Source organism: Coffea arabica, chromosome 2c (assembly GCF_036785885.1).
Source record: "Coffea arabica cultivar ET-39 chromosome 2c, Coffea Arabica ET-39 HiFi, whole genome shotgun sequence".
In the NCBI taxonomy this organism is placed as follows: Eukaryota; Viridiplantae; Streptophyta; class Magnoliopsida; order Gentianales; family Rubiaceae; genus Coffea; species Coffea arabica.
In genome coordinates, this window is record NC_092312.1 from 3,295,784 (window position 1) to 3,309,950 (window position 14,167).

At 36.2% G+C, this 14,167-nt stretch overlaps 1 protein-coding gene across 7 annotated transcripts; it reads left to right on the forward strand.

Moving 5' to 3' along the window:
• The first annotated feature begins 1,978 nt into the window (after positions 1 to 1,978).
• LOC113725138 (probable serine/threonine protein kinase IRE) lies at positions 1,979 to 13,625 on the forward strand. 7 transcript variants are annotated; one of them, XR_003457278.2, is made up of 18 exons: positions 1,979 to 2,727; positions 2,929 to 2,996; positions 3,123 to 3,299; positions 3,459 to 4,781; positions 6,488 to 6,660; positions 6,925 to 7,174; positions 8,498 to 8,590; positions 8,693 to 8,833; positions 8,928 to 9,020; positions 10,083 to 10,290; positions 10,393 to 10,478; positions 11,113 to 11,201; positions 12,141 to 12,192; positions 12,281 to 12,337; positions 12,422 to 12,592; positions 12,822 to 12,902; positions 13,082 to 13,299; positions 13,374 to 13,625. XR_003457278.2 is itself a non-coding variant. In XM_027248131.2 (17 exons), the coding sequence occupies exons 1-17, from the start codon at positions 2,277 to 2,279 to the stop codon at positions 13,160 to 13,162; spliced, it is 3,594 nt and encodes a 1,197-aa protein (XP_027103932.1). In that variant the 5' UTR covers positions 1,979 to 2,276; the 3' UTR covers positions 13,163 to 13,625. The 7 variants fall into 7 exon arrangements, 4 of the variants coding, with proteins under 4 accessions (XP_027103932.1, XP_071929730.1, XP_071929728.1 ...); XM_027248131.2 differs by having other exon boundaries at positions 13,082 to 13,625; XM_072073627.1 differs by having other exon boundaries at positions 2,676 to 2,727; positions 2,929 to 2,983; positions 13,082 to 13,625.
• Positions 13,626 to 14,167: the final 542 nt, after the last annotated feature.

The following is a 14,167-nucleotide window of genomic DNA, read 5'->3' on the forward strand; positions in this document are numbered from 1 at the left end:
GAAGTCTCTACTCACATCGAACCCTCGTCCCCTCCTCTTAGATTAAGCTAGATTATGTTATAGAAATTCTACCGTTGCGACAAAAAAAATATGGGGATGAATTGGACATTTTGAAACGTTAAAAAGGTCATATGACAATATATGAAACTACAAAGGAATTATGTGTAATTTAGCCTTGATTTTTTTTTTATTTCTTATCATTTAATTTTTTTGAACCAAGTTCAAATAAATAAATATAAAATTGAATATTAATTAGATTGGTTCTATCTTTTAGTTCTAAGAGCATAATTAAGAATTATGGATGCTACCGGGTTTTTAATTTGTGATTGAGTAAGGTTACAATTGGAAAAATTTAGATATACGCCAAGACCGATGAAAAACATACCTAACATATTAATTTGGGTTGAAGAAAATATTCATGTTTGGATTGCAATTTTTCTTAAATTTTTGTAGAAAATATATTGTGCAATTTGATATATGTGAGATAAAAATAATTAAAAAATATGTTTACGAAAAATATAGAAATTTTTTTGGTGGAAAATGGCTTTTCAAATAAAGCCAACTTGATAATCATTAGGGATAATTTCATAAACCTCTCTTGAGGTTTTTAACAATCTCACTGCACTTCCCTGAGATTTTTAAAATATTAGAAACCTCCCTTATTAGGTCATTGGGGTCCAATTGTTACATCAATCATAGGGAAATGACTTAATTACCCACATAATTTAAAAAATATTCCGCAATTATATTCACATGATTAGTTAAATTGTTATTAACTAAGTTTAATATAAATAATGACAATTTATAAGTTTTTTTAAAAAATTTCTAATATACCATTACAAAGGAGGGGCAAATATAGCACATTTTTATGATTGATAATTGATGTGCATGAATCGAAGTAATGATTCAAACTTTAGTGATTTTTGTGAAATAAGAGAACTAGAGCTTCTCAAAGCATATCTAAGGATTTAGAAGATTTGAAGAGGAAATTTGCTCTCAAAATTTTGGTGATTGTGAAAATCTCAAGATTAGCCTTTAAAATTTTTTAGCTCTTAGATTTAGAAAATTTTTATTATTTGATTGCAGATGTTAAGATAATTATTGATGGTTATGTTTAATAGTGACACTACAAAAAAAAAAAAAACTTTGATCAAACAAAAAAATGGAAAATATAACATTATGTAGTTTGTATTACGTTTTATATGATGTGCTCCATTTGATAATTAGTATTTAATTATAGTTTTTTTCCTTTTATTATAATTGTTACTTTTATTGTCATGGAAAACAGATATTGGTGTTATATAAAATATAGGTAAAGATTGTTAGTTGTATGATATTAAATTGAAAAACTTGTTAATGATGGCAATTTTTTTCTTGTACGTAATTATTCAACAAATGCTCTTTTTTAAACCGAAATGTTGTCTGTAGCGGGGTTTACAGGCTTTTTGTTTCTCTTGAAGCAAATTATGCAACTAATATGTTATAATAGATGTAATAATATGATATTACACATGAAATATGTAGATGAGATTTTGAGTTGTTAAACTTGTTGTAGAGTTAGAAAGTTGACCTTTTATTTACATTTTATGAATGCAATAATAGTTACACAATCTTGAAGTTGAAGCCTTACTTTTGTATGCAATTTCACTTCCACCCCCTTGCATCTGATAAAATAAAAAATATATATACATAGATTTTGTTCATAGTAAATTAATTACCTAATGCAAAATTTGAGGGTAGTTATGGAATAAAATTGTATTTTCTCTCCTAATACTAATTTTATATTGTTTTTGTATTTGAATTGGGCTGATTTGTTACTAGCTTATTAGTTTTAGGGGAGGTTTTTGATATTTTGAAAACCACGAGGGAGGGTAGTGAGAATGTTAGAAACCTTAGGGGAGGTTTCTGAAATTATCCCTAATTATTACTTGTTAAATTGATCAAGTGTATACTGTATAGTTGTTGTAGTGGGAAGCACGTTGGTTGCTAAATTAACCGTCTGTCCAATTTTGAACACATCCTCCGAGTCGTCCTCATAAGCCCCCCGGTTCCCGCGAAAACCTCTCTCCCTCTTTCCTCTGCTCCCAATTCCGAATCTCCCCTTCCCTTCCATAATTCATATCTCAATCTCTTTAAAACCATCTCTATCCCAAGATTTTGTTGCTCGATTGCTCTATTCTCTTAAAGCAATACTCATCTCCAGTTCTCCAGTATGATGAATTGGTGATCATTTTATACGATCACCGACTCACACATTACAGTTACCAATTCAAAAAATGTCGACTGCAGATAATCCGGACCCCAGAAAACCTTCCAACTCCAAGACCACCGCCAATTGTTCGACATCTGACCCGAATGACTCCCCGCTGTCGCCCTCGATCTCCAAGCTAAGAAAGATTCCTCCCATCCCCCTCCGCCATAGAGTTGAAACTGCAGATGATGATGATGGTGATGATGACCACCATGAAATTGACGAGTCTACAAGTGAAGACGACGACGATTCACCAGTTATTGAGGCTTCGATTCTGGGCCTCAATCACATACGAACCCGCTCCGCTCCGCTGCCTCTTAAGTCCTTGAATTCGATTGAGACGCCTTCCAGTTCAGGCCGTCATCCCCAAAACGACAAGAGCAACAATGAGGGATCACACAACGAAGTTGATCCCAGACCTAAAATTTCACCAGTTCCTCAACAGTCTACATCAACATCCACAGAGCCAGAGCATGGTCTGCTTTATTATTTTATTTCTTTTAATACGCTCGCACTGAATCAGTTCCAGTCACTTAATTTGTTTCGTCATTTATATTGAGCTTAAATGGTCCAATTAACTTATTTATTTGGTTTGTTAACTACATGCCCTATCTTGAATACTAAATCGGACTGTCATTTGCAATACCGTGTTTCTGATTCTTGTGTGTTATTTGTAGAGAAAAGAGTTCACTGGAGTCAATCGAAATCTCTTAGGGCTCCATCACCTTGCAGGTCAGGGGTAGAGGTGATGACAGTCTATGCAGCTCCTTTTCCTGCCTTAATTTTCTTTGATTTTGTTATTTTCATGGTTTGAGTCAAGGACGTTGAGTAAAATTAGGTAGTTCAGCTCATGGGATTATGCTCTTTGCAGAGTCATCATGCAGCCTTTGCCAAAGAAATGCAATCCCCACGATTCCAGGCTATATTGCGTCTTACAAGTGGTCGTAGGAAAAGAGTGCCAGATATCAAGAGCTTCTCCCATGAATTGAATTCGAAAGGAGTCCGAGCATTGCCATTTTGGAAATCACGCGCATTTGGGCGCATGGAAGTATGTTTACCTGTCTTATTAGTAGCTGGTCGTGTTTTCTCATTTCAATCTTCCACTTCTTCGTGTTTTTGTCCTTTTTTCCTCTTCCCCAGCATTGCTTGCTCTCGAATTTTCATGTTTAACTCCAAAGATTATCAAAACTCGATGTTTCTTTTGCAGGAAATCATGGTACTGATTCGAGCAAAATTTGATAAGTTAAAGGAAGAAGTTAACTCTGATTTGGGTATTTTTGCTGGAGATTTGGTTGGCATACTTGAGAATGCGTCAGACTCTCAACCTGAATGGAAAGAAGGTTTGGAAGATTTATTGGTAGTTGCCAGGCAATGTGCAAAGATGTCACCCAATGAATTTTGGCTGAAGTGTGAAGGCATTGTTCAGAAATTAGATGATCGCCGGCAAGAGCTTCTGATGGGAAAGTTGAAACAATTCCATACCCGCCTTTTGTTCATACTCACTCGTTGTACTCGGCTTGTGCAGTTTCAAAAAGAAAGTGGCTATGAAGAAGACCACATTCTTGCTGCTCACCAGCTTAGTGATCTTGGGGTCTATCCAGAACGACTTTTTGGGGGTGTCAACCAAGAGATAAGTAGCATAAACAGGCAATCTGACAAAGCAATTGTACATGACAAGGAAGAACTGAGCACTGAGCATGATCAGGTAGATGAATTTTGTGGCAGTAAAATAGAAAATCTGGAGGTTAGTACAGCCAAAAGTGTTGCTTCTTCTACTGGAAGCTATAGAATGTCATCATGGAAGAAGCTTCCATCTGCAGCAGAAAAAAACCGCAAAGTCCAGGGTTCTGTTGACTCCACTCCCAAGGAGAAGTCTGATCACCTACAACATAGAGAAGAAACAGATAGTTTGGAAAATCCTGACATTCGAGTCATTCATCCTGAACAATCAGACGAATCCCTGAAAGGACAAAAAGTGACTTGTGTAGACTGGGATCAACAAAACCTAACCTATGAAGATTCATTCATCTGCCGCATATGTGAGGTGGAAATACCAACTGTTCATGTAGAACAGCACTCAAGAATATGCACTATTGCTGATAGATGTGATTTAAAAGGTTTAACAGCGAATGAAAGACTTGTAAGAGTTGCTGAAACTCTTGAAAGAATACTGGAATCATGGACACCGAAAAGCACAGAAGCTGGGGTGGGAAGCCCTCATGTTCTAGAAGTTTCTACTTCGAGTATGCCAGAAGAGTTGGACCCCTTGTCACCAAAGCAGAACCACTTAACTTGCAGATGTTCAGTAGACATGCCAGATTGTGCATCTGAGTCTGATATTGGGGATAGCTACAATAATTTTCCAGACATTTCATGCGAAATGAACTCCATAACACCTGATTTTGGTAAGAAGGCCTCATCAATTGGGAGTTTGACACCTCGATCGCCTCTGGTAACTCCACGGAGAAGCCAAATTGAGCTGCTGCTCAGTGGACACAAAACCATATCTGAGCATGAGAGTTATAAGCAAGTAGGTCATATGACACCATATATCTGTACCATCATCTTAAATTCTGAGTCTAGACATCCTCTAATACACCGCTCCCGATTCCTGGTCAATGTTGTCCAGATTTGCATGTTAACTTATTACCTATATGACTGGTGAATATTGGTTATATAGAGTGTACTTATAAAGGTTTACTTCATTTGCCAATGTTTGTGTGGGACATAGGGAGATCTGTCATTTGCAGTTAATTCCTTTTCCAAGCATGTCTGCTACTTGTTTACTTAGAACTACTCAGACCTTTGTTTTAAGGTTCAAGTCGCATTACCATTTTTTTTCATCAATTGGTCTTTAAAGAAGGAGTTGTCCTTACAGTAATAGTCTTATTGGTCTTGGCAGTGTTAGAAGTACCCATTTTCAAGTGACTCATCCGATTAGTCATCACATATTGGTATGTTATACTTGATATATGCTGCACTCTAATTTAGGAAGTGGGGATGCTTCTTGGACCTACATGTACTAACATGCTTGGACATATACAGACATTGCAAAGATAGATTTTGTATTTCTTTCTGAAATCAGATACATGGACTGATTTAAACATGATAGAGATGCACTTGGGACATTTTGTTGCAAAACATATTGGTAGTAAAACTTAAAAGAGGTTTTAACTTAAAATTTGTTTGCAAGAGTTACAGTGCAGGCTCCTAAATTTGGAAGCCATTGACCATAAAGCTACCAAAAACAAAGTAAGGCAGGGTAATTATTGCAGTGATACACATTCCCAAGGTCCCTTGACTCATGAATGTCCTAACTCCCACATCCATGGATTCCAGGTTTATTAGCAATCTAAAATCCTTTTCTAACTATTTATAACATTTCAAGATAATTGTGTAATTCTTTTGTAAAGCAAATATTTCAGCATAATATTATTCTCCTATCATGATTTTAGGAGTATGTAGAATGACATGATCAATACTCAATAGAAGGATACTCTGTTGACAACTGGAAGGTCAATGATGAAATATTTTGAGGTAAGGTTCTCTGTTTAAGGTGTCATGTGCTGAGGCTTAGAATCATGGCACTAGGGCTAAGAGGTGTTAAGAGTGACTATTGTTGTCTCTTTCAGCAAACTGAAGAAGAAGAAGCAACACAACATCATGAAATGTTGACATACAGAACCGTGAGCGTTAACTTTAGTTACCCAATTAACTGTACAATGCTGAACTATGTTGGTAGGATGTTGCTTGGGCTAAGGCCTTAGGCCCTTAATAGGAGTATTTCTGACTGCTTTTGGCTAAATGTTCCCATCTCTTTTGGTCTTTGCACAGGGAGTTCAGTTACTAAAATGATAATTTCTTCTACTCCATCTATTATAACCCTCCATAACATATAACTGTTATTTGGAGCTCATAACACTTACTTCAGCAATAAACATCATCGCCAAGTGCAGTAATAACATGGTTGGGAAACATTTGGTTTCTGAGCTTATCTTACGCACTTTGACAGAAGTACATATGGGTTTTAATCCTTTACAAGTATTTTTAAGTCCAATGGCTCAGACTGTACCAAAATGATCTCTGTAAACTTCGGTCAAGTATTTTGCCGAGCTGACGCTTTATGATCATAAGTGGATTAGGCTCACTGTAGTCTGTTTGTTTCATTGTGATAGATATGAAGGAAGGGATTGTCCTCTGCTGACTATTGCTAATACCATGCATGATGACATGCAGATAAACAAGCTCTTGGAAATTGCTCGATGCGTAGCCAATGTAAACAATACTGATTATAGCACCTTGGAATATATGCTTGACCGTCTGGAAGACCTAAAATATGTCATTCAAGACAGAAAGGTGGATGCTCTTATTGTTGAGACATTCGGGAGACGTATTGAAAAATTGCTGCAGTGAGTTCAATTTTGATTACTGATTTTTTGAGTAATGTTTTTCATAATTTGCATAAAGAAAAATTTTCTGCGTCTTTGCAAAATTATGTTGTCTGTTTAATCCTAAATTTGGAGAACATTAGTTTAAATGATTGTATTTGCTACTCAGTCGTATTTGATTGTCCCTTGCAGAATATTATTTGCTGATGCAGTAAAATCCCTTACAAACTGGCTAATTAAGTTTCTTATGTGTAACTTTCGTATGAATGCTTTTGACCTTTACAGGGAGAAATATGTATCTCTATGTGGGCAGATTGAGGATGGAAAGGCAGAATTATCAAACATGATTGCTGATGATGATAGTTCGATTGATGATGATACAATACGGAGTTTGCGTACAAGCCCTATTAATCAATGCTCCAAGGATCGAACCTCAATCGAAGATTTTGAAATAATTAAACCTATCAGTAGAGGGGCTTTTGGACGAGTCTTCCTGGCTAGGAAAAGGGCAACTGGTGACTTATTTGCCATAAAGGTAAAGTCTTTGAGTCTTAATGGATTTTCCAAGTATTGTATGGAAAAATTTACAAAATCTTTTTGCTCTTATAAAATTATGAATATGTTGGAAGAATAGACGAAGTGGTTAGAGTCAAGAAGGTTAAAATGGCCCACATACTTCTTAGTATCTTCCCAAGAGCATATACTGATACTTGATCAGATGCATAGTTGGCATATATCAGTGAACAAATTCTCTAATAGCGTCTCACATACTCCAATTGTCTATCTTAGTTTGGATGGATACAAGTTCTCGGAAGAGAATTGGAAGCATGAGACTTTTATATGGCTCTACCAATTTACCATATAAATATTTTCTCCTTGTAGATCTGAATTTTATCTTATCAGTTCTTCTGATTACACCTGTCATGTCTGTGCACTGCAGGACACAGCTATGGTGCATATTAATGAAAGGAAATACTTGTCGCTAATGCAAACCAAGTGTGGTTTTCAGGATGGGCAATCTTAAAACAAACTAGATTCTTACTTTAGGAAGTGGATATTATTGCAGGAAGCACTAAAAAGGAAAGTACAACATTCAATTTAAAATGGAGTAGTAGTATACTGAGATATAGTCATTTAAGGACATATTTTCTGGTCATGAAGTGGATATCTTTTCTTCTAGTGGATCAATGCTAAAGGTGTTTATTCAAAGTGGTCATCTGCTGAGTCAAAGAAAACTGTCCAGGCATTTGCTCTGACTTCGACTGTAGTTTCTGAGTAAGATCATTCTTAGAAACACTGAAATATCGCAGACTACAACAAATACTGGTCTTTTTGTGGAAAAAATTCCGAATGGTCTGCTAACCTGAATGCATAAGGTTTAAATGGGCATTGTATTCACTTTTTACAAGCACTTCTTTTGACAATCAAATTTTCAATGCTGCAAATAATTGAGCTTCTTGCACACTTGTTCTCCTTTTTTTGAGGTTGTTCTTGACTTGATATTGCTGTTTCTTGATATACTAGAGATCATGTTCAAACTTCTTGTTTTCTGAACTTGTGAACCAGAACCAATCTCCTCTTACTTGGCCTATTTATATCATACCTTTAGAGGTCGCAATCATATCATGAATTTGATGAATTAAGTGGTACTGATATGGTGGGAATAACTTTGTTTTTCTTATTTATTGGTAATTAATATATTCCATAAGCTCTTGGATTCAAATGCTGTTGATGCATTCAATTGAAGAATTAAAGAAAAAAATGGAGGTTCACTTGGTTCTCCATTTTGTAGATGTGCGATTTTGTCTGATGTAATATTAATTCAAGAATTATTAATGTAAATGAAATTTGTTTGCAGGTTTTAAAAAAGGCTGACATGATTCGTAAGAATGCTGTAGAAAGTATCTTAGCTGAACGTGACATCTTAATATCTGTTCGCAATCCCTTCGTGGTGAGTAGATGGGGTGTTTATTTTCTTGATGATACATATTACTGTTTAGGCAAAAGAAGCTTGTGAAAATGCTCCACTAATTTACAATCTCATGATGAACAGGTCCGCTTTTTCTACTCTTTCACCTGTAGGGAAAATCTTTATCTGGTGATGGAGTACTTAAATGGAGGGGATCTTTTTTCATTGCTTAAGAGTTTAGGCTGCTTGGATGAAGACATGGCACGAATATATATAGCAGAGCTTGTAAGGACAGTTGGTACTTTTGTGTCTAGAGATGCCTACAACTGTTTCAAGCTCTTCTGCAGAATAGTAATATGTGTTGATATGTTCTGCTCAGGTGCTTGCTTTGGAGTACATGCATTCCTTAAATGTCATTCATAGAGACTTGAAGCCAGACAACTTGTTGATAGGTCCAGATGGCCACATCAAGGTCAAAAAATAATGGACTAGTTCTATGGTTTTTATGTTTTGCAGTCACTTGTATGATATTCTCTGAGAAGATCAAATTTTTCCATCATTCACAAGCATTATTTAAGGAAGCTCGAGAATTTTATTTAATTTTATTTTATTTTTTGCTTATCCTTTCTAAGTGAATTAATAAGTGATAGATGATAAATGCCTTAAGAAGCAACCTCAATCTAATCAGGATCTGATGGATAGGGATACTAGCTATTCAGTTTGCCTTCACCCTTGCTTCTAAAATTGCCATAAATTTGGTTTTGTACTTCTATGGACGCTGGCAAATAGTCTACATCCTTGTCAGAACTTGGTATAATTAGCTTTGCTTTTTCAAGGACTTGACAACTGGGAATTGAGGAGAGATGAGTAACTGGACCATGAGTTATAAGGAAAATTGAAGGCATTTTTTGTCCAAGAATAAGAGTGTATGTGGAGCTGTTATTTCTTCCCTTGCTTTAGCTTTTGTATAACTTGTGTAGTTTCTTGATTAGTCATGCCAAGTGCAGTTTGGAATGAGTTTTATTTTGTCTTTTTTCTGTTGAATATTTGGGCTTATGGATTTTCTTTAGTGCAGATTGTCTGGGCTTTTTTGGGAAGCCTAGTAAACTTTGGCATGTTGCAAACCTCGACTTTTCAGTTTGATGAACCTTCTGTTGATGACTTAGGCTTCTAGTGGGATTGTGCTTTTACCAGTTTGGTGGAATGCTAAGCACATGCTGGAATTGATCTGAAAATTTTGCGTAGACAGTACTTGAAAGCTAATGCTGAAACAAGCGAAGCTATAGCCAATCATGTCTAAAACTAGTTTAAACAAAATCACAATGATGATTGATCGGGTCCGGTCACTGCATCTTAGATCCATTGTTGCAAAGGACTCTTGTATCTGCAATGGCTTTGTACATACATGGGTGCAATGGATGAATTTGTACTACATGTTGCATAAGGAAACTTCTATTCTATGACCTGTTAATGTGGTTGTCATAATAGTTGTCATCGCTGTCGATTCTCACTAGCTAATTTTTTTTCTTGGCAGTTGACAGATTTTGGGCTTTCAAAAGTTGGTCTCATCGACAGCACTGATGACTTATCAGGTCCATTAGCAAGCAATGCGGCTTTTATTGCTGAGGATAAGCCAAAAGCCACAGCAATATCGTCTGCCAAAAGAGAAGAACGGCAAAAGCATTCAGTAGTAGGCACCCCTGACTATTTGGCACCAGAGATACTCCTGGGGATGGGACATGGTCTAAATTCAATTGACTTTCAGGATCAATGAATTATTTCGTGTAATATTTTTCTCATGGTTCAGCTACTAAAGTTGATGTTTTGCATTGCTTTTCCTCTAGGTGCAACAGCTGATTGGTGGTCTGTTGGTGTTATTCTTTATGAGCTTCTTGTAGGTATTCCACCTTTTAATGCAGAACATCCTCAGGTATGCTATCAGTCCTTAACTTTCAGGACTATGATTAAGGAAATAACTTTCACTACAATGTAACAATGCCCTTGAATCTAAAATCATGTTACATTTTGGTATATGTTATCCAACCTTTAACAAAGTTTTTTATTTCACCTTTAAAGTTGAATACTGTGTTTTTGGTTAATTTTTTGAGGATGAAGGATGAAATTCTTTCCTTTGAGCTTTTATTAGCTTTGATCTTCTGTGAAATTTATTTTTCACATTGTAAGCAGTGTAGGCAGGTGTTAAAATTTTTGACAACCTCAACAAACTTTGGTTATGTGTCAAGTCATTTGACCTTACATATGCAAAAGGTTAAAGAAACTAGCTGGCGACAAGCACTAGCAGGTTCCTTTTCACGAGCTATATTGGGGCGCTTTTTATCAGTGTGTTTTTATTGGTTTGTATATCCAAAGTCCTTGAAGTCAGTTTTCACATCAAATATCTAAAGGCAAAAGATTTGAGATGAACTTTCATGTCGCTTAGTCAGCTAAGGAAAAGCAGCTGCTTGTTTATTTGATTGTAGATAAAAGTCTTCTGAAATTTCACCAATTATGCAATTGCGACAACTGATTTTAGGGGTAAATACGCGTCTCTTGCCCTGTTGCAGCAAATTTTCAACAATATCATGAACAGAGACATTCCCTGGCCCAAGGTACCAGAGGAAATGAGTTATGAAGCACATGACTTGATTGACAAGTAAGTATTTTATTACACATTTACTTTTTTGGGTTATTCAGTATCAGGAATCCTCCGTCCGTCTGATAATGAAATGACTGTTATCATTACTTAGAAAGTCCATAGAACACGAATCATAGCCTGTGGTTTGATGATGCACAGTAGATATAGAACCTGTGAACTTTTGATCAGCCAAAATCTGCCTTCAGAGAATGTGGATTCTGAATTTTGGTTGATTGTAATTCAGATTTTATTGTAGTGGAACTGTTTATTGCTCACAGTACCACAGGAACTCATTTCCTGATAAAAGAGATGCTTATTAGCATGTCTTATCTATTGTTCAAGGAAGAGCAGGGCAATATACAGCAATGGCCCTTGTTTTGCTCATGGAAAACTTGCTCGTAACTAATTTAAACTTTCCCTGTTAACTGTTATAACATGGAAAGATGCTTAATGCTTGACCAATTAAGAGGCACAGCCTATTTGTTTGGCATATTGATCATGGAAAGTCACTATTTATTTCTATCTTATGTACGTGCACAAAATATGATTACTCTTTTGTACATGTCATGGCAATTATTCAGATTGTAATACCAAGTTCTCAAGATGTACATCTAAACAGTTCTTAAGCGAGTAAAGAAAGATTTTCAAAGTGTTTTTGTTTGCTCTACCATGTATCTTAATAAACTGGCATTTCTGTGCTACAAAACTTCTAATGAGGTAGCTAGTTTGCTTGTTCTCTCCCTCCTCGCCCTCCCATCTTCCCCATGCTCTCTCTCTCTCTCTCTCTCTTTCTCCTGATTGCTCTCTAATGTATGTTACAATAGCACAATCAATCACAATTCTTTGATGAATTCACTTATGGCAGTCTGGTGAACCATAAGTTCTCTAGCTCAAAGTCCAGGCAAAGTAGACGCTTCCATGTATATTTGTAAATTATAACATTAAATTTTCTTCCAGATTGCTAATTGAAAGCCCAGTTCAGAGATTAGGTGCAACAGGTTCTAAAGAGGTAGCTGCGCTCGTAAACTTTTGTTGTCAATATGCCAGTGTTTGATGACTAAACATGGACTTGACTGTGATCTTTTTCTGTTTTCCAGGTAAAAGCACACCCGTTTTTTAAGGATATCAACTGGGACACACTGGCTAGGCAGAAGGTCTCTCTCTCTCTCTCTCCAGCAGGAATAATTTCTATACCGACAAACTTGAACACTCACAGGAACTTCCAACTGTCAATATAGGCTGCATTTGTACCGTCAGCTGAACCCCATGACACTAGTTATTTTATGAGCCGTTATATTTGGAATCCCGCGGATGAAAGTGTGCATGGTGGTAGTGATTTTGATGACATGTCCGATACTGGCAGCGCTTCCTGCAGCAGCAGTTCAAACAGCAACTTACAAGATGAAGATGTATGAGTTTGATTTCTGATTTCAGTGATTTGTCTTCAGGATATCTCCACAAACTAGGAAATGCCAGTCCCAGTTTTTTTGTCAAGTACATTGTGTTTTTTGGGTAATAAAAAATGAAAAGCAGAAGTGTTGTAAACCGAAAGAAAAATTTTTGTTTACTAGCGATTTGTTTAATGCGACTATTAATGTCATTGTTTCTGACATCTTAGTTTCTGTTTCTTTGAAGCAGGGTGATGAATGTGGCAACTTGGCTGATTTTAGTGCTCCGTCCGCTGATGTGAAGTATTCATTCAGTAATTTCTCATTCAAGGTGAGCCGAACAAGCCTATATGCTTCATAAATTTGAGAAAAAAAGGAGCTAGTGCTAATGGAAGGATGGCAACTGACTATTGAATGATGAATGTGTAATGATCTCATTTTATGGAGGTAAAACATTCCTGTCTGAACTTTGAGAAGCAATTCACACGTTTTTTATTATGTCGACGCCAGAACTTGTCTCAGTTGGCTTCTATCAATTATGATTTGCTTATAAAGAGTGCTAAAGAATCAATTGAAGCTGACAAAACATAGACTCCGTAACAAAAGACGGTGGCAGATCGAATTTTTGCTCTGGATTCCCTTCTTGCTGCCAGTATCAGATTGGATGACAACCAGGTTGATCTTGATTTGAAGATGTCTGAACTGCTGGCCACCACAAGGACCCCCAGGTAACAAAAATCAGTTGATCTTTTGGCAAAAATTCCACGTCCCACAGGTACTGAAGCAGGAGAGTACTTGGCAGTTTTGGTCTTTAATTCCGTAGTCCTGGACATTCAACACCACAAGAAGGACGCCGAATGCCCTAAAGATGGTTCGGCCTAACCAAAGAGCATCAATCCCTTTTCTTTCTCTCTTTCTCGCTGTTTGTACATTCCCTTTTCTCTGTGGCAGCGAAGTTTTGTTTAGTCTCCCCTTCTTTTCTGTAGCTCTTTTTTTTTTTTTTTTTTTTTTGGTGTAAAGATGCTTTTATCTATTTGCCTCCCTCTTTCCATCAGCTTCTGCGTTTTCTTTTTTCTTTTTTTCCCCTTAAAAACAATAAATCCTTGGTAGAGATACAGGAAAATTATTCACCTCTACCGATAAATTGATGCAAGAAAAATTGCTCTCTCACCCTTCTTTTACTACTATTTTTGTAATTTAGTGTTGCTTACGGAGAAATGGAGGAAATGGTATTCGCTGCAAACCTATAACATCTTTGAAATGGAGTGAGCAATTGATTACGCAAATATAGCTAATGAAACTTTAGAACAGTTCTGATGCCAATATACTAGTTGAATCTTAAGGGCAGATTTTGGTGAAACTAATTCAAAACAATAAATATAAGTGCCTATTTATATAGTTTGTTCAGTAAAATTTAAGTATCTTTCTTTCTACATATAAAGCCTGAGCAGATTTTGGTGTTAACGAAATATGTCATTTTTTGAATTATCAATTTTACGCTTAGGCAAAATGGTTTTACTTAAATTAAGGGCAAAATGGTTTTACAAATTTCTTAGAGCATCATATATATGTTTCTCAAAATGCACGCACATGAAG

Coding starts and splice junctions, on each gene's coding strand:
- LOC113725138 (XM_027248131.2), top strand. CDS start 2,277: ATGTCGACTGCAGATAATCCGGACCCCAGAAAACCTTCCAACTCCAAG. Junction 4,782..6,487: donor AGCATGAGAGTTATAAGCAA/GTAGGTCATATG, acceptor GATGACATGCAG/ATAAACAAGCTCTTGGAAAT. Junction 11,202..12,140: donor GCACATGACTTGATTGACAA/GTAAGTATTTTA, acceptor ATTTTCTTCCAG/ATTGCTAATTGAAAGCCCAG.